This window comes from Zootoca vivipara, chromosome 7, assembly GCF_965207765.1.
Source record: "Zootoca vivipara chromosome 7, rZooViv2.hap1.1, whole genome shotgun sequence".
In the NCBI taxonomy this organism is placed as follows: Eukaryota; Metazoa; Chordata; class Lepidosauria; order Squamata; family Lacertidae; genus Zootoca; species Zootoca vivipara.
Window position 1 is genome coordinate 94,172,442 of NC_142590.1, and position 18,444 is coordinate 94,190,885.

The 18,444-nt window shown below is 47.5% G+C and overlaps 2 protein-coding genes and 1 long non-coding RNA gene across 9 annotated transcripts in view; 1 reads left to right on the forward strand and 2 right to left on the reverse strand.

The window, feature by feature from the left end:
- The window catches only part of LOC132592472 (uncharacterized), a 36,535-nt gene that overhangs the window by 16,762 nt on the left and 1,329 nt on the right, over positions 1–18,444 (reverse strand). For 2 of the 7 annotated variants that reach the window (XM_088673526.1, XM_060277423.2), the window contains 5 exons: positions 17,591–17,725; positions 16,597–16,728; positions 10,282–10,416; positions 9,770–9,901; positions 8,515–8,732 (listed from right to left, as the gene is read on the reverse strand). In XM_088673526.1, the coding sequence (XP_088529652.1) occupies positions 9,771–9,901; positions 10,282–10,416; positions 16,597–16,728; positions 17,591–17,725 (533 nt within the window). In that variant the 3' untranslated portion in view covers positions 8,515–8,732; position 9,770. Of the gene's footprint in view, positions 1–8,514; positions 8,736–9,769; positions 9,902–10,281; positions 10,417–16,596; positions 16,729–17,590; positions 17,726–18,444 lie in introns of those variants that run through there. The other 5 variants (XM_088673527.1, XM_060277424.2, XM_060277425.2 and 2 more) reach the window with 4 other exon arrangements.
- The window catches only part of LOC118091520 (WAP four-disulfide core domain protein 18-like), a 57,919-nt gene that overhangs the window by 10,495 nt on the left and 28,980 nt on the right, over positions 1–18,444 (forward strand). The window lies entirely within an intron of this gene.
- Positions 5,639–7,144, reverse strand: LOC148685201 (uncharacterized). The gene is made up of 2 exons (XR_015950894.1): positions 6,856–7,144; positions 5,639–5,816 (listed from the first exon to the last, which is right to left on the reverse strand). It is a non-coding gene; the product is annotated as an uncharacterized LOC148685201 (long non-coding RNA).

An 18,444-nucleotide genomic window follows, 5' to 3' on the forward strand; every position in this document is an offset into this window, starting at 1 on the left:
TTCCCATGGCAGTATCACAAATTTTATGGTCTGTTTTAGCACTCTGCGATTTTTCAATATATTGGCCCAAGTCGGTGTTGAAATCACACCGCGATAACGATTTTGACCCGGCAATACACAGCAGCATATCTCTCCTCGCTTGAGGGAGAGCAGGGCAGCCAATTTCAAGGCATTGCTGATATCGCACAATGATCTCAGCCAATAACACTGCTGACCTGAGCTGTCTTCTTTCATGCTGAGGGAGAACAAGGGAGCTGATGGCCCTCAGTTCAAGGCACTGAGGCGGAGCAGCTCTTCTCAGCCAGAAGGAAAGCAGCCGCAGCCACGGTGGATGTGCCTCTTCACTGACTGCCACTGCTGGCTGCCCAGCTGATGGCGACTTGATGCAGCCCCCATCCTCATCCCCACCTCCTCCCACTCAAACCATGCAGTGGGGTGATTCCGCTTCCACTCCACCCACCCACTCCCCATCTCCATGGCTGCTCCTTCCCTTATCCCCACACCTAAACTCCCATTTCAGACACTTTGATATATCGCGATAGTTAGCTGCTGATATATCACACTGTTAAAAACCAGATATAGCTCAGCCATAGTCTGTTTTTTTGTATGCCTAAAATCCTTTGCTTATTAGATATTGGAAAATAATATATATATATATAAGAATAATATTGGAGAAAACTGGGTATTAAACTTGCTTAATCTAAATATATATCCCAGTTTTACAGCGGCCCTTTAAAGTATGCTTCACGCAGAGTATATGCAGTCAGAAGTTGACCTGGCTAAGAAAACACCATCAAGAGTGTAGGGAATTATCTCCCTTATATGAAACCCCCTTACTAGCTGTACGCTTGTAAAAGCATACAGAAGAAAATACAAACTGTTGGGTTTCTTTAACTGAAAAACAAACTGACTCTAAAGAGACTTTAAACTAAAGATAAATGCTTTCTCCCACATTCCAAACCTCCCACAAACTCCCACAAAACTCCCATTAAACTACCTGAGAATTAACAGCAAACTAGCATTATAACTAAGCAATCATACTAAAATTCAACTAAGGAATCTCTTAAACTGAGAACAACTAAGAGAGTGATCTACTACGAGATGAATCAAACTGAAAAATCTAACTAAGAGATACAGAAAGCTTTCTAGCAGAGCCTTATATACAAGAAGCAGAGCCCACACCTGTGAGCAATTAACAGAAACACCAGCACCTGTTTCTCTTAAACAGACAGTATTTACATTAGACCGGCTCTAAAGTAACTTGGCTATTCAAAAAATCCAACATTAGAGGCTACCCCCACTTTTTAAAAAAAGAGAATGCTTTGCAGAGGTAACTACCATAGAGCTATCAAAATTCTCAAAATTGGGGGTCCATGGCCTGGCTTTTGAAAAACAGGGGGTCCTCCGTAATTAGCTAATTGGGAACCACCGCCCTAAAACATTCCCAGGCAGACCACTTGACAACCCTCTGTGGCACAGAAATATCTGTGTTCCTCTGAAGGGTCTGAACTCTTGAAGGGCTTGGGGGTGAGGGGCAAAGGGGGTCTCACTCAGAGCTGCTCACAAAGTAGCACCAACACCAGAAGAATAGACCTGTCCAGAGAGCTTTGCCCAGGCAGAAAGGGGTCCATCTGTGAGTGAGGGTCCAAAAGGCGTCACGTACATTGGCCGGAGGCAGGAGGCATCATGGCACAGAAAGCAAGGAGCCCCACAAGGAGGAAGACGAGGCCGCCAGACTTCATGGCCGGGTAGGATGGGGTGCCCTCCAGCCTGCAGCCAGGTTGTTTTATAATGCCCCATCCCACCAGGAGCCCCACCCAGACTAAACATGGAAACAATGGGAAGAGGAGGGGTTGGCAAATATCCCTGCAATGCACAAAGAACTGCAAGGAGAATGTAAAGGGAGAGCTCCCTCTGCAGGGTATGGTCAAGGGGGGCACTTTAGGCCCTGTTGCCCCTCCCTAGGGAATCCCACCCTCCCCAGGACTAGTACCACCCACTTTGAAAACCACTGGTTTAGCAAAAACTCACAACCGTGGTCAGGTGGGGACCATCATTGTACCTTGGGAGAGAGACACCTCCCCCCGCCCCGCCCCGGAGTTGATGTCTCTGTTGGCAATGGCTCCCCCAACACCAGGCTCTGAGTTATAAAGTTCTCTACTGGATTTTTTGACAGCAGACATTCAAAAGATCAGCCTCAAAATAAATTTTATACCTGGTTGGTGGGAGAGTTCAAGGTGCTGCCCATGTCTTCTTCTTTCCCAGGGGAAAATTGCGTTTGTTTTGGTTTCCGTCAGTTTTAAAGTACATCTGTGTCCACAAAGCTTATGGAAACAAACAGTGGTGATGCCAAATTGTCTAAGAGAATGAGCATGAAGGCTTTTTTCAGGGGGGGGGTAAATTTGTCCAGGGAAATACGGTGTACAAATTGGTCATGCTTCAGATTACATTGTTGTAAGTACTATCCAGAAGAAAATCTGCTCTAATCTCTCCACTCTCAATAATGTCACAAGGAGAGAATGTTTCCTGGTGGTTCTCATTGTTGTGACACGTACAACAGGCTAGCCCAGCCCAGAGCCAGGAGAGGATCCCCTCCTCTCTTAATAGTAAGGAACCGAGGGATTCTTTAGCTGTGGTTCCTGCATTGCAGGGGGTTGGACTAGATGGCCCCTGGGGTGCCTGCTAACTCTGCATTTCTTTGATTCTGTGAACCCTTCCTTCTTTCCCTCCCTCCTTTTTCTCATGCTTGTAAGCACAGTGCTTTGCCTCCCATATATTACCTGTCCTGGTGGCAAACTCACTTTGTCTTGTAAGTCACTGACCTTAAGCTGCTGTATTGGCAAACCATCAAGCTGATATAACAAAGCACTCTTTGGGGTTGCATTAAGTCCTTGTTTGCACAATGGGGCTTTTCTCCCACTGCTCACCCCTGCAGGCCCCCTAAACCTGTTGTGAGGACTCTCCCAACCCTCCAGAAAAGATTTGAGAGTGGTGCGGGGCACATGTGGTGTGGGGAGAAGAGAAGGGGAAGTGGAACTATTCACTCAATCTGCTCATAAGAAGACTTAAGAAGAGCCCTGCAGGATGAGGCCCTTCAGCAAGGCCTTTGACAAGGTGCCCCATGATATTCTTGTAAAGAAGCTGGTAAAATGCGGGCTAGACAATGCTACCATTCAGTGGATTTGTAACTGGCTTACTGACCGAACCCAAAGGGTGCTCATCAATGGCTCCTCCTCATCCTGGAGAGTAGTGACTAGTGGGGTGCCACAGGGTTCTGTCTTGGGCCCAGTCTTATTCAACATCTTTATCAATGACTTGGATGATGGGCTTGAGGGCATCCTGAGCAAGTTTGCAGATGACACCAAGTTGGGAGGGGTGGCTAACACCCCAGAGGACAGGATCACACTTCAGAATGACCTTAACAGATTAGACAACTGGGCCAAAGCAAACAAGATGAATTTTAACAAGGAGAAATGTAAAGTACTACACTTGGGCAAAAAAAATGAAAGGCACAAATACAGGATGGGAGACACCTGGCTTGAGAGCAGTACATGTGAAAAGGATCTAGGAGTCTTGGTAGACCACAAACTTGACATGAGTCAGCAGTGTGATGCAGCAGCTAAAAAAGCCAATGCAATTCTGGGCTGCATCAATAGGAGTATAGCATCTAGATCAAGGGAAGTAATAGTACCACTGTATTCTGCTCTGGTCAGACCTCACCTGGAGTACTGTGTCCAGTTCTGGGCACCACAGTTCAAGAAGGATACTGACAAGCTGGAACGTGTCCAGAAGAGGGCAACCAAAATGGTCAAAGGCCTGGAAATGATGCCTTATGAGGAACGGCTTAGGGAGCTGGGTATGTTTAGCCTGGAGAAGAGAAGGTTAAGGGGTGATATGATAGCCATGTTCAAATATATGAAAGGATGTCATATGGAGGAGGGAGAAAGGTTGTTTTCTGCTGCTCTAGAGAAGCGGACACGGAGCAATGGATTCAAACTTCAAGAAAGAGGATTCCACCTAAACATTAGGAAGAACTTCCTGACAGTAAGAGCTGTTTGGCAGTGGAATTTGCTACCAAGGATTGTGGTGGAGTCTCCTTCTTTGGAGGTCTTTAAGCAGAGGCTTGACAGGCATATGTCAAGAATGCTTTGATGGTGTTTCCTGCTTGGCAGGGGGTTGGACTGGATGGCCCTTGTGGTCTCTTCCAGCTCTATGATTCTATTCCTCATAAGGCATCGTTTCCAGACCCTTGAATGTCTTGGTCACCCTCCTCTGCAAACATCCCAACTTGTCAATATCTTCCATAAATTGTGGTGCCCAGAATTAGACACAGCATTGAGCAGATCCATCCGCTTAGGAATGCATTGCCCACCGCTGCCATTGTGAGATGTGATAATTCCTCAAAGTAAACAAGGTTGAATTGACACCACTCAATCAGTAGAGTGCAGGAGTTCTATCAAGACTGCTTGGAGTGCAATTCCTTCCGTGGTGTGCAGTGACCTCCAGATTGAACATCCTTATTCTAAAAGCTGCACTTTCATTAGTAAAAGGGTATCACGTGAGTCTGAATGGATGCCCATATTCTCCCCTCCCCATCCTGGCAAGGGGGAGACCAGTCAGGTGGCTTGCTGGTGCCATCCCGCTTTCATGGCAGTGCCCACTTTTGTTCATTCACACACCTATGTTCTGGTGGATGCGTCCTTCACACAGATGGAGTATCCCTCGAGGACTTCCTTCCTAGGCAGCCTCACCTTGGGGCTCAATCAGGGTCCTGTTTGACTCCACTTTCAAAGTGTCCTGCTCACCTTCCTCTCTGCCAGGCACTTATGACTCCGTAAGGGGCTGGGATGTTTCTCCGTCAATGTTATGGCTAAGATCATAGTGATACAGGGCTGCCGCTTTTGGACTCTGTTTGGAACAGGGTTGACATATTTCAAAGGTGGAAATTCTGGGGTGGGCAAAGTTGTTGAGCTTTGCCAACGTGGACTGCCATGTGCCCAGATTTTCACGGGTATTTGGCTGATTTCCGCCCAGAAGCTGCTAACAAATGTGGTACTATGGCAACCCAAATCAGGGATCAGTTGTTGGCACCCTAATAATCTGAGCCAGAGTCCCTCTTAGGCAGGACTGGGAGAACAGAAGGCAGCTCAGTATCCTCCCCCTCAACCATCTGTTGGCAAGGGGGAGACCCCAGGAGTTCTGGTCATCCTTTTTGTCCATCACTGCAGGGTGGTTTTGTGCGCCAAGCTGGTGCCACCTTGTGCCCTGTTCCTTTCAAAAGAGGAAGGTGGGCAAGAAGGCAGGCAATGCAGGGACACACTCCAAGAGAGAGACTACAAAGGACCTGGATCCCAGAAGTAACACATGAGACAAACATAACAGTTTGCCCACCCAACCCCTGCTTGGTGAGATGGTCAGATATTTGGGAAGCAGGGATCATAGAACTCAAGAGGGGTGGATCTGCCCTTCTCCGGGGCATTGTCCCTACTAACTCTGCCCCATTGCGAAGCTCCCCTTCCCTGGCTGTATGTGTGATCTGTCAGATTTCTACAGCCCTCAGCCAGAGGCTCTTTCTCCCTCTCTCCTGCCAACACCCTTTTGGAAAGATATAAGCAAGCAAGACTCAAGGACAAGACACTCTGGTATGCAGTTGCATGGCTCATTTTATTGCAGGCAGGGAAGGATGCTGGCTGGAGCTGTTGGGTCCAGAGGGAGCTGGGTCTATTGTTGCCTTCACTCCTTGGGTGCTGGGTTCACATCTCCAAAACTGTAGACGTTGCAGGAATTTCAGGCTATGCATCACTGCCATCAGTTTCCTGTGGGATTAAAGGAGTGGTCAGGCATCCATGGAAATCCAGGCCCAAGAACCCTAGATAGATCGGTGCTCATCATGCTAGCTAAGCAGTCGACAAGGGTTTCTCTTACTTGGAGATGCCCAGATAGAGTCTGGGACCAAAGTGCTCATTTACAGAGCTATGGCCCCACTCCTCAATTCCTGTGTCATAATTATGGACCATCTCTTAGCTGTCAATTCAGAGGCAACAGGCATCCTGGCTTCCGGTTGACCGCCATACCAGACGGACACGGAGATTCTCGCTCCAAGAACTCCGGCGCTTTGAAAGGGGTGCTGCAAAAGCGCTGCGGACCCCCAGAAGAACCTCAGATTGAGTTTTCTGAGGGCATGGTGACTTGTCTGGCATCCTTGGACATCTCCTCTGCTTCCCGGCAAGGTCTAATAAGAGCCCTGAGAGCGAGCGGAGTGGTAGATGTGGATGCTGTGGGTCTTTTGCTGCCTCCATTGCGCGAAGCTTTTGGTTTTGAATGGCTTTGAGCGGTTAATTCTCCCAAATTAAGAAGGCACTAAGAAATTTGGACCCCATGAGTAAAAAAGATTAAATTCGGCAGAATCGGATACGGGAGAGGGACTCTAAAAACAGAAGCTGGTCCCTGTCCACTGATAGACAGGTAGCAGTTATATTACCCGAAGCCAGAAACTTATTTTGAATTAATTTAAGCTTCCAAAGATTGACCTTAATTCCACCCCACCCCCCAGAAACAGGGAAAGGGGGGGAAGGAGCCATGTTTATTTAAAATCCCTGCAAACTGTGGAATAGGACTGTAAAAAGCTGCTTTTCTTTCTGGAAGCGGTGACTCAGTCGGATCGGCGAGTCGCATTGTGATTTCACAAAACAAAGGAATTTAATTCTTCCCCTGAGACTTTGAAGTTGACTTCGTGGTAGGAAAGAAATAAAGGGGACTGATTAATACAGTATTAGAAATGGCAAGTCACTGACATCATAATTTGTTGCAAGTCTTTTTGGAAATAAAAACAAGTATATAAGGAGACTTCGTTACCATATTGGAAATGACTTTCGCTTTCAACTCCGGAGACACAAGCAATCACTCCATGCTTTGCAAACCCTGCTGTGACCCTGAAGAAATGCTGTTAGACAAAACAACAGATGGCTTTCAAAAAACTGTCTTAAAATTGCTGGATGACATTAGAAGCGAACTGAAAATAAATGCCCATCAGATTCAAAAGATCTGGCCCGTCTGGTCTGCTCAGTTTTCCAGGACTCCCAGGAGGCACTGGCAGAGGAACGGGAGTATGGAAGGAGAGGACCGCCCCCAGCACCACTATTACAGTAGGGTGCCATCGTGGTGCCCCCCCAGACACGTGCCGTGCACCACCCCACATGCTGAGTGCCATGCCCCCACAAGCGGCGCGTCACACCCCCAGAATGCATGCCACATCCCTGTGTGCGGCACACCACACCCTCACGGTCAGCACACCCCCCCCAGGATGCACCCCACACCCCACAGGGCGCATGTGATGTCCCTGCCTGCTTTCCGCCCCCAGTAGTGGAGCATGGAGCTTCGGCACTACCAGGGGGGGGGGAAACAAAAGGTTGGGATGACAGGCCCCTGGATCTCTCCCCATTCCCAAATGATTCTCCAAAGCAGTGCTGGGTGTGTGTGTGTGCGCCTCAGATCTTCTTCTTCTTCTTTGGCGATCACTCGTAGCCGAGTAAGATTGTCTTCCATAAACATGAGTCCATAAGTGGTGTTGTAGAAACACTGACAGCTCCAAGGCAGCAACTTCCTCCAATGAGCCAAACTGAGCCTTCTGAAGTCTCTGCCCCCTGGAAACTTCTCCCAAGCTCTGCCCCCTAATAAAGGGCCAAGCTTCTCACCTGAAGGTGGACCCTCCATGACATCCCACCTGCTGTGCCCCCTGTGCTGCAGGACCAGTGAGGGACTGTGGGAAGCACTTGGTTCCTAAGGGGAAGGGGAAGACACCAATCCTGGCTCTAGCTTTGCCATGGGAAGTTGCTCCCTAGGATCCTGTCTGTCAGGATCTGGCTCAGTGATCTCCCAGTCTGCAGTGGAAAGCTCAGAGCCCCGTGCCTCCTTGAACTCCATAGCAGGAGCCTCTGGAGACCCTGATTCAGATTCTGGATCCTCCCTGGTCTCTGGGACTCCTCTGCAATGAGTTCTCTGGTGGGCCAACACTCAGCAGGATCACTTTCCCTGTCCATCAGCTGATTGGGGAAGGAGAATAATTCTGCTTAGTACTGAGCTTGGTGTGCAGAGCTCTCTTGTGCACCTGAACCCATTGCTAAGCAGGATCAATTTCCCTTTGCATCAGCTGATGGGAAGGGAGTGAAATTCTGCTAGGTACTCTTCTCCACTTGGCAGTGTGTCAATGGTTCCGGACAACAAGCTGGTAGCTGGGCGATTTGGGAGCTCTCCAAAGTGGGCTTTGCGCAAGCCCCGCCCTATTTCTCATGGCCTCCCAAACCTGTATAACATCAGGTGTTGGACAGGTGGGTATGGCTTGCCCCAAATGACCTTGAGGACCAAATGTGGAAGGCTGGTGGGTCAAGATTGGAAGGTGGGCTGAAGGTTCCCCAACCCTGCCCCATTGGGACAACAAAGTTGGGGACAACACTGGAGAAGGAAGCAGGGAGAACACACACACACACACACACACACACACACACACACACTGTCTAGAATGAAAATGATTCAATGTCTTTATTGTGCGAAAGAGAAAGAGGATGCTGGAATGAGCAAACTTTGCTCAACCACCAGAAACCTGACAAGTTGGTGGAAACCCAAGGTCTTCAATCATGGTGCCTTGATTGCCATATTTGGAGGGGTCAGCAGGTCTTCAGATGATACAGGCTGAGCTGCACTCATTGTTTCTGGGCATCCGGTCCAGCCAAGGTCTGCTGAAGAAGAAGAGGAAGAGGAAGAGGAAGAGGAAGAGGAAGAAGAAGAAGAAGAAGAAGAAGAAGAAGAAGAAGAAGAGGAGGAGTTTAGATTTGATATCCTGCTTTATCACTACCCGAAGGAGCCTCAAAGCGGCTAACATTCTCCTTTCCCTTCCTCCCCCACAACAAACACTCTGTGAGGTGAGTGGGGCTGAGAGACTTCAGAGAAGTGTGACTAGCCCAAGGTCACCCAGCATGGGGAGGAGTGGGGAAGCGAACCCGGTTCACCAGATTACAAGTCCACCGCTCTTAACCACTACACCACACTGGCTCCCGAAGAGAAGCTGAAGGGAAGAAGACCAAGAGGGTCACAATGGACAGCTGCAGCTTCCACACACAAGCTCCATACTAAAGTCCTTTGAGCCATTGCAAGTGCTCTCCACTGCACAGGATGAGTGGGCAGGGAGAATCATCCCCTCGTCTTCTCCAGGGTGGCCAGTAGCAGAGTCAGCCACTTGGGGTGTGTGGATTCCTGTGGCAGACGCACCAGGCCTGGCAGGCAGAGAAGCCAGAGGAGCAGGGCAGCTGCTGCAGTCTGTTGCAAGGCCTTCTGGGCTGCTCATCCACCAACTCTCATCATGCCTGCATCAAGCTTGCAACTCCACCTTCCTGTGGCCAAACGGCAGTGTGGCAACATTTCACTATTTTATATATTAGATAGATATCGAGGGCCATCTACAACACCTCCAAGTATATGCATTAAGCAGAAGAAATGCGGGAAAGAAGGAAAAGCAAGGCCACCAAATATTCTCAGCTCTGAGTCAGGCTAGGGATACTCTCCAGATGTATGTGTTTGAAAGGGTATGGGAAAGGTCATGCATTTAAGTTCTGGGTAGCAAAGCATAGGCAGATTTACAAAGGAAAGGCTACCGAATATTTTGAGCTCTGAGACTCCAAAACCTTCCACAAACCCCAGTCAGTCTGGCTCCTGCATTAAAGAAAAAGTCTGTCCCACTGCACCCCACCCTCCACCAAATTCAAAATCATCTCACCTTAGACAGGATCAATGCAGCCTCGTGGGCAACTCCCGCAGCACTTCTTAACACCGGGGCAGTTCCAGTCATGGTCACATTCTGCCACGCAGATTCCTGAACCTGTATGTCTTGGGCATCGTCCAGGCTTCTCTGCAAAAGAGCAAAGCCCTCGGTGACTCTTGGGCTCCCTTCCAGCCTGACAGTTCTAGTCTGCTGGTGGAATCTATTCCACTGTCAAAGGGCTCTTACTGCCAGAATGATGTTTTGCTTCTCCGGCTGCTGTTATGGGGGACTCAATAAATAGCAATAAATCATCAGCATCCGCATCTGCCTAATAATAATAATAATAATAATAATAATAATAATAAAATTTATTTTTTATACCCTGCCCATCTGGCCGGGTTCCCCCAGCCATTCTGGGCGGCTTCCAACAAAATATTGAAATACAGAAATCCACCAAACATTAAAAGTTCCCTAAACAGGGCTGCCTTGTTGTGCTGTGTCCTTCCACAAGGGGCTCAGCCTCTTACCTGGATTAATGCAGACCATGGAGCACATTCTTTCGCAGCATTTCATGGGAGAGGGACAACCACCATCGTTATGACATCCCTTTAGGCAAGGTGGATTCACTACTGCAGGAAAGGCAGGGCAGCTTCCAGGCCTTTCTGCAACACAGAACAATATTACGGCTCAGAGACATCTTTTGAAAGGAGGGCAACAGTGGTGTAGAATTAGTTGTGGCTTTTTCGCACCCCAGCAACCAAAGATTGTGGATTTCTAGGATGAGCCCAGCCCAGATGAAGAGGCTCCAGGTTTTACCCTTTCTCCCTCCCAGCAGAGGGATGGACATCTGGGCTGAAGCTGGATCAGTCATTGCTTGCGCTGGCTAAGTTCCCCCACTGTGGGCCACCCCTGTCCCTTGATGCCACGATCTTTCCAGCTATGGACTGGGCACCAGAGACTTCCTTCCTGCACCTGCTTTACTCTTAGTCTGCTTCTGAGGGGAAAGGACTTCTTACTATGGGAATGTTAGGGATGTGGATTAGGATATATTATTAGATAGATCCTATCCAAGCTTGTGTTAGCAAGCTTCCAATATTAGCAGAGTGACATTCCCCTTTTGTGCGCAGCAAAGCATGTGCGTTAGATTCGCTAGAATCTCTATAACAATATTACACTTTATAGTTCAATATTACACTTCCTGGCAAAGGTCCCCTTTGTCCCTCTTAAAAGAAATACACGACACAGTGTTTATAAAATAAGATAGAGTTTACTTACAGTTTCATCCTGAGTTACAGCATAATCTCAGAAAGGCAGGCTTGCTTAGAAAAGTTACAAGTATATATACATCTAGAGACTACTTAGTAAAGTAAGACTCCATTTGGTCTCACTCTTGGCTGCAGGCCTAGAGTGAGAACCATGCTAACTAGAGATTCTCTTGAGATGTGTTCCCATCGAAGGAGGAAGTAGCTAAGAGAGAGAGTGATTGCAGGCTAGGGCTTATCTAATCCAACTCATTTGCATGTCTGAGGGAACAGGAACTGACCTGTAGTCAGGTGTTCCTCCAGGTGAGTTCCTGTTAGTGGACACTCTAGGAACTGTTGTGACTTGTCTGCCCCAGTGTTCCATCCCACAAACCCCTTCTCAGGCAATTCACAACATTCATTACATACAAAACAAAACATAAACAACTTTATTCAAACACCCAAGAGTCCCAGCTTGACACGCAGGTTCTGGAAACTCTGTCTTGGCAGGGGTTTCGTCAGGATGTCTGCTGTCATCTCCGATGTGCAGCAGTACGACAGTTCGACAAGTCCATCTTGTATCATCTGGCGAACGTAGTGGTACCTGACCCCAATGTGTTTTGAGCGTGCTAGGAACTTCTCATTCTGCGCCAGCTTTAGACAGCTTTGGTTGTCCTCCAGCAGGCTTATAGGTTCCTTTCTCTCCACGCCAAAGTCTGTTAGGAGTTGGTCCAGCCAGGAAATCTCTCTGCACGCTTCTGTAGCCGCAACATATTCCGATTCTGTAGACGATAAAGCTATACATTTCTGTTTATAACTGCCCCATGTGATAGCTCCGCCCCCATACATAAAGACATGCCCGCTTGTGGATTTATAATCAGAATTATCACCCGCCCAGTCAGCATCAGTGTACCCAATGAGCTTAGGGTCACTGACAGCTGGTAACTTTAATTTACAATCCATTGTACCCTTAAGATATCGAACCACCCTCTTCACACCAACCCAATCATGCTCAGTGGGACTACTCACTTTCCTGCTGAGAATCCCTACTGCATTGGCTAAATCAGGTCTGCACGTGGTAACTAAATACAAAAGTTTACCAATCGCTGAACGATACTCTGTGTTGTTTGGCAGCAGCTTCGAATCCTCTTGGTTCTTTAAGAAGTCTGTAGCCATCGGGGTGTCGACGGGTTTTGCATCCTGCAATTGCATACTCTCCAACAGTTCAATTATCTTTTGCTTCTGATTAAGTAGAAATGAACCATCCTGTTCTCTTTCCACTTGAATCCCGAGGTAATACTCAACTGGTCCTAATTCCTTCACTTGCACTTCCTTGTTGAGGTGCTGGACTACATTTTTATAATCCCTGTCATTTGACGTTGCGATTAAAAGGTCGTCAACGAAGGCAAGAATATAAGAAAATTGTCCATTACTCTGCTTAGTGTACAAACACTTGTCAGCTTCACCTTGCTTGTACCCAAGTTTCACCAGCATTCCATGCAATTTCAAGTTCCAGGCTCTGGCTGCTTGTTTTAAACCATACAGTCCCTTTTGAAGCTTGCAAACTAAATGTGCCTCATTTGGCTTTATAAAACCTTTAGGCTGCTTCATGTAAATTTCTTCAGAAATTTCCCCATGCAAAAACGCAGTAGCTATATCGATGTGTTTCACCTCCATCCCTTTAGATGCTGCGATGCTTAAAAGTAATCTTACGCTACTGTATCTTACTGTCGGTGCAAAGACTTGGTCATAGTCGTGGCCATATTGCTGTGAAAAACCTTGTGCCACTAGTCTTGCTTTGTAACGTTGCACCTCCCCTTCTGAACCCCTTTTAACCTTGAACACCCATTTGCTCCCAATTGCTTTCTTACCAGCAGGCAATTCTGTGAGTGTCCAGGTCTTGTTCTTGTGCAGTGCGTCAATCTCCTCCTGCGCGGCTTTCCTCCAGAGACTGGCTTCGGTGGCTGGCATCTGCTCTACCTCTTCCCAAGTGGAAGGTTCTGGTGGAGACGCCGACCCTGCAAAGTAGGACAGTCGTAGTGGCGGAACGCCCTTGTTGGTTCTGGATGAGCATCTGACCTCTGGTTGTGCAACCGCATCAGCATCCTCATCCTCCTCTTCGTCTCTGGTGCCGCCAGGGGTCTGGATCTCTGCGTCTTCTGGGGTGTCGCCTGTAGGGGGTGTTGTGACACTAGAAGGTATATTAGTTCCTTGTGCTAAAGGAAAACTTATAAACTCTTCATCTGGTGACTCTCTAGAACAGTCAATAACAGTGTTCTTTGTATCAAACTTTCCTAGTTCATCAAAATGAACCACATGGTATGGGTCTACTCTGCCACTCTTTGGATCTAGAACTCTATATCCCTTTCCTCCAGGAGCATATCCAACCAGGATACCTGCTTTTGCTCTGGAGTCAAGCTTGTGTCTGCGCTCTTTGGGCACGTGGTAATAACAGACACTTCCAAACACACGTATGTGCTGCAGACTTGGGACTCTCCCGTGCCAAAGTTCAAATGGTGTGCGTTCTGCACCCTTTGTAGGCAATCTGTTTTGCAAATAAATCGCCGTATTCGCCGCTTCACCCCATAGCTTCTGTGACAAGTTGGCCTCTTTTAACATGCACCTTGTCATCTCCATAATAGACCTAAACTTTCTCTCAGCAATGGAGTTCTGTTGAGGCGTGTAAGCAACTGTAGTTACATGTGCTATGCCTTCTTGTGCCATGATGGCCTTCATCTGCCGTGAGCAAAACTCTCCACCATTATCCGAAATTAAGGTGGAAGGAGCTCTCTGGAATTTGTTCTTCACCATGTTTAAGTACAGTTTGAACAATTCCGGTGTCTGACTCTTTTCCTCTAGAAAATATCCAACACAATATCTTGAGAAGTCATCTATAAATATCAGAATGTACTTATTGTTTCCTAGGGAAGGTACATTCAGCGGACCACATAGGTCAGTATGAACAGTGTCCATGACTTTTGTGCTTCTCTTCTCTGTACAACGTGGGAAGGAAGGCTTGACTGCCTTTTCAGTTATGCAAGTTGTACAGTTTGGCATTGGTGTACTGCAATTCTTTACCTGTAGACCTTTTACCAGATTTTCCTTCTGCATTTTCAGGATAAGGTTGGTATCCCTGTGTCCAAGCCTTTTGTGCCAGAGTTCCAGATCTGGTTGATCCTTTCTGCTGGGTTGTGCAACCCTTGCAGACTCATTCTCTGAAATATCAATCTCATACACATCATTGATTAGTTTGGCTTGAATAAACACTTCACCATCTTTTATCACATTGCATTGTCCATTTTTAAATATAATTTCAAAACCTTTCTTGTCCAAGCTAGACACACTTATTAGATTACAGTTCAGCTTTGGTGCATACTTAACATTACTCACTGTAGTATCAAAAGACTCATTGTTCACTTTGAAATTCAAGTTCAAAGATCCTGCACCTATTGACTTTATAACATTTCCATCAGCAATTTCAATCTCAGACTGTTTATTATTGTCTATTTCATTGAAATATTCCCTTTTATAACAGAAGTGGCTGCTTGCTGCACTGTCCAGAAGCCACTTATTGCGCTTTCCTTCACAGCTCTGGAAAGCTACATTTCTTTCTAGCAATATCATTGCACGCCCACGACCCCCCTTCTTTTCGCCTTTTGGTGGAAAGGGGCGGGATTTATTCCTAGGTGCCCGGCATTCCTTCGCCATGTGCCCTTTTAAATTGCAGTTAAAGCAAATTATTTCCTTTGGCGTTTGTCTGGACCTTTGAAAATGCTTGGAAGCATAATTAGTGTCCTTTCTCCCTGTATTCCTTTCTGAAGAATCAAGGTAATCTCTGCATTCCTCTCTCAAATGATCAATCAGTTCTTCAAAAGTCAGGTCCCTTTTGTGATCCATGCAACTCTTGAATGAACTGAAGCTTGGTCCTAGAGATGCTATCAAAAATGAAACCTTTGTTTCTTCATCAAGGGCTTTAGAAGTAAGATCAATCCTCTGAATAATTTCACTAAATTTGCTGATATGGTCAGTGAATTCTTCTCTTGAATTCATCCTCAGCGCAGTTAATTTGCTCATCAAATTCCTGTAGGAGTTCTTAGTAGATGCTCCATACCTGCGCTCAATATCTTTTAAGATTTTTGCTGCATCATCTTTGCTATTAACTGATGTTAGATGCCTGTTGCGAAGTCCACTCAAAATTATGTATCTGGCCTCGCTGTTCATGCGTTTCCAACTTGCTATCTTAGCTAAATCCTCTTCTGTTGTGCCAGTAGGCATAGGTTTTTCAATGGCATCCAAAACATTCCTTGCATCTAAAAATGCTATCAGGCGTTGTTTCCAAAATACATAATTGTCATCATCTAGAGCCATGAATCCTGGCTTAACTCCACTATCAAAATCTGCAAAAGCCATCTTGGAATCTCAAAATTCTAAAATTTTGCCAAAAATTCCAAAATCAAAATCTCTAAAAATATCTCAAAATGCAAAATAATCTTCACTGCCTCTGAGTTCTCAGTGCTGTAAACTCTGAGGGAGGGGAGGGGTAGCTAATCCCCTAGGCACACTGGAGAACAATAGACCATGTGCTCACCAGGAAGTTCTAACTGAAAAAATCCTACTCAGTTCAAAATCACAATCCAAAGCAATCCTTCAAAAATACACAAAAATACGCAGTCCTGGGCCGTAATAACCCTTTATGGGAATGTTAGGGATGTGGATTAGGATATATTATTAGATAGATCCTATCCAAGCTTGTGTTAGCAAGCTTCCAATATTAGCAGAGTGACATTCCCCTTTTGTGCGCAGCAAAGCATGTGCGTTAGATTCGCTAGAATCTCTATAACAATATTACACTTTATAGTTCAATATTACACTTCCTGGCAAAGGTCCCCTTTGTCCCTCTTAAAAGAAATACACGACACAGTGTTTATAAAATAAGATAGAGTTTACTTACAGTTTCATCCTGAGTTACAGCATAATCTCAGAAAGGCAGGCTTGCTTAGAAAAGTTACAAGTATATATACATCTAGAGACTACTTAGTAAAGTAAGACTCCATTTGGTCTCACTCTTGGCTGCAGGCCTAGAGTGAGAACCATGCTAACTAGAGATTCTCTTGAGATGTGTTCCCATCGAAGGAGGAAGTAGCTAAGAGAGAGAGTGATTGCAGGCTAGGGCTTATCTAATCCAACTCATTTGCATGTCTGAGGGAACAGGAACTGACCTGTAGTCAGGTGTTCCTCCAGGTGAGTTCCTGTTAGTGGACACTCTAGGAACTGTTGTGACTTGTCTGCCCCAGTGTTCCATCCCACACTTACTGTTGTTGAGTGGGATGTTTTCTTGGAGATGAGGGCTCTTCTTGTCCCTTTGAGTATTTCTCAGGAGCGCTTGAAAACCTTTGTGCCAGAAGCACATGGAAGTCCTGGGGAATTTATCAAGCTAGGAATCTGTTCTTGCTGAGCTCCTCAGTAAAGAGTTCACAGGCTAGGGGTCCCAGCTCTTTCCCATACACCCCACCTCCTTCTGATATAGGGGACATCCTACTGAAGGTGAGACTGTTGCACCCCAAGACCCCAGTCTGCTTCTGAGGGGAAAGGACTTCTTACCCTTTAGCGGAGATTGGCAAGTGTGGCCACAGCCGTTGCTGCAGCACTTCTTGTCCTTAAGACATGAATCATCTCCAGAACATTCCTCCACACATAGTCCATAGCCCGGCAGGGGGCAGTATCCTGGCTTCTCTGGAACAGAACAACTACATGACTGCCCGGCAGTGGGGTGGGGGTCTTCTAAGGCAGCCCACTCTGGGTTCCAGGGTGGCTCCCTTATAGATTTGTAGAGTTGGAAGGGATGGCCAAAGGTCATCAAGTCCAAGGCTCAGCAATGTAGGAACCACAAGAGCTCAAAATCCCTGGCCTCCAAGGCATCTGCTTTACTCTTGGGCTGCAGGTATTCGGGTCAGCTGAAGGGCTGTGGGTGGGTGTTGGAGAGGCATCTCCCTCCCTTCCCCCGCCTCCCCAGCTGTCATTCACAGAATCCTAGAACTGTAGAGTTGGAAGGGTCCCCCAAGGGACATCTAGTCCAACTGCCTCCAAGGCCAGGAATCAGAACTAAAGAATCCCTGAAAGATGTCCTCTCCTTTAAAAAAAAAAACACCCTCCAATTTCTATGATAAATTTTGGAAGAGTTCCCTGCACAATTTAGTGCTGGCCTACAGAAGCAAGCCGAGCTGTGGGATTGTAAAGCCACCAGTGGAGGAGGACACGGAGGCTGGAGAAAGGACTTTGAGTGGAAAGTGTCCTTTCCCCATCCTTGAGGAGCTCACCAAAGCTGCCATACCAGAAATTGAGTGTGGAGGGCAGGGCCGGCGCTACAATTAAGGCGAACTAGGCCATCGCCTAGAGCGCCAACATGGAGGGGGCGCTGGCCAGCCTGCCCCCCACCCCCGCCGCCCGCCGCTCACCCCCCGCCATGCCCAGAAGGGGAGCGAGGGCTCCGGCAGCGCCTTCCCACTCCGCCAGCACGGGAGCAAGAGCGCAACAACTCGCCGCCGGGGCTGTACCCCAAGACCCCAGTCTGCTTCTGAGGGGAAAGGACTCTTACCCTTTAGCGGAGTTTGGCAAGTGTGGCCACAGCCGTTGCTGCAGCACTTCTTGTCCCCAAGACATGAATCATCTCCACGACATTTCTCCACACATAGTCCACCGCCTTTTGGTGGGGGGCAGTATCCTGGCTTCCCTGGAACAGAACAACTGCATGACTGCCTGGCAGTGGGGTGGGGGTCTTTTAAGTCAGCCCACTCTGGGCTCCAGGGCGGCTCCCTTATAGATTTGTAGAGTTGGAAGGGATGACCAGAGGTCATCAAGTCCAAGGCTCAGCAATGTAGGAACCACAAGAGCTCAAGAATCCCTGGCCTCCAAGGCATTTGGCCTCCAAGGCATCTGCTTTTCTCTTGGGCTGCAGGTATTCGGGTCAGCTGAAGGGCTGTGGGTGGGTGTTGGAGAGGCATCTCCCTCCCTTCCCCCGCCTCCCCAGCTGTCATTCACAGAATCCTAGAACTGTAGAATTGGAAGGGTCCCCCAAGGGACATCTAGTCCAACGGCCTCCAAGGCCAGGAATCAGAACTAAAGAATCCCTGAAAGATGTCCTCTGCTAAAAAAAACCCCTCCAATTTCTATGTTGAATTTTGGAAGAATTCCCTGCACAATTTAGGCCTACAGAAGCAAGCCAAGCTGTGGGATTGTAAAGCCACCAGTGGAGGAGGACACAGAGGCTGGAGAAAGGACGTTGAGTGGAAAGTGTCCTTTCCCCATCCTTGAGGAGCTCACCAAAGCTGCCATACCAGAAATTGGGTGTGGAGGGCAGGGCCGGCGCTACAATTAAGGCGAGCTAGGCCATCGCCTAGAGCGCCAACATGGAGGGGGCGCTGGCCAGCCTGCCCCCCACCCCCGCTGCCC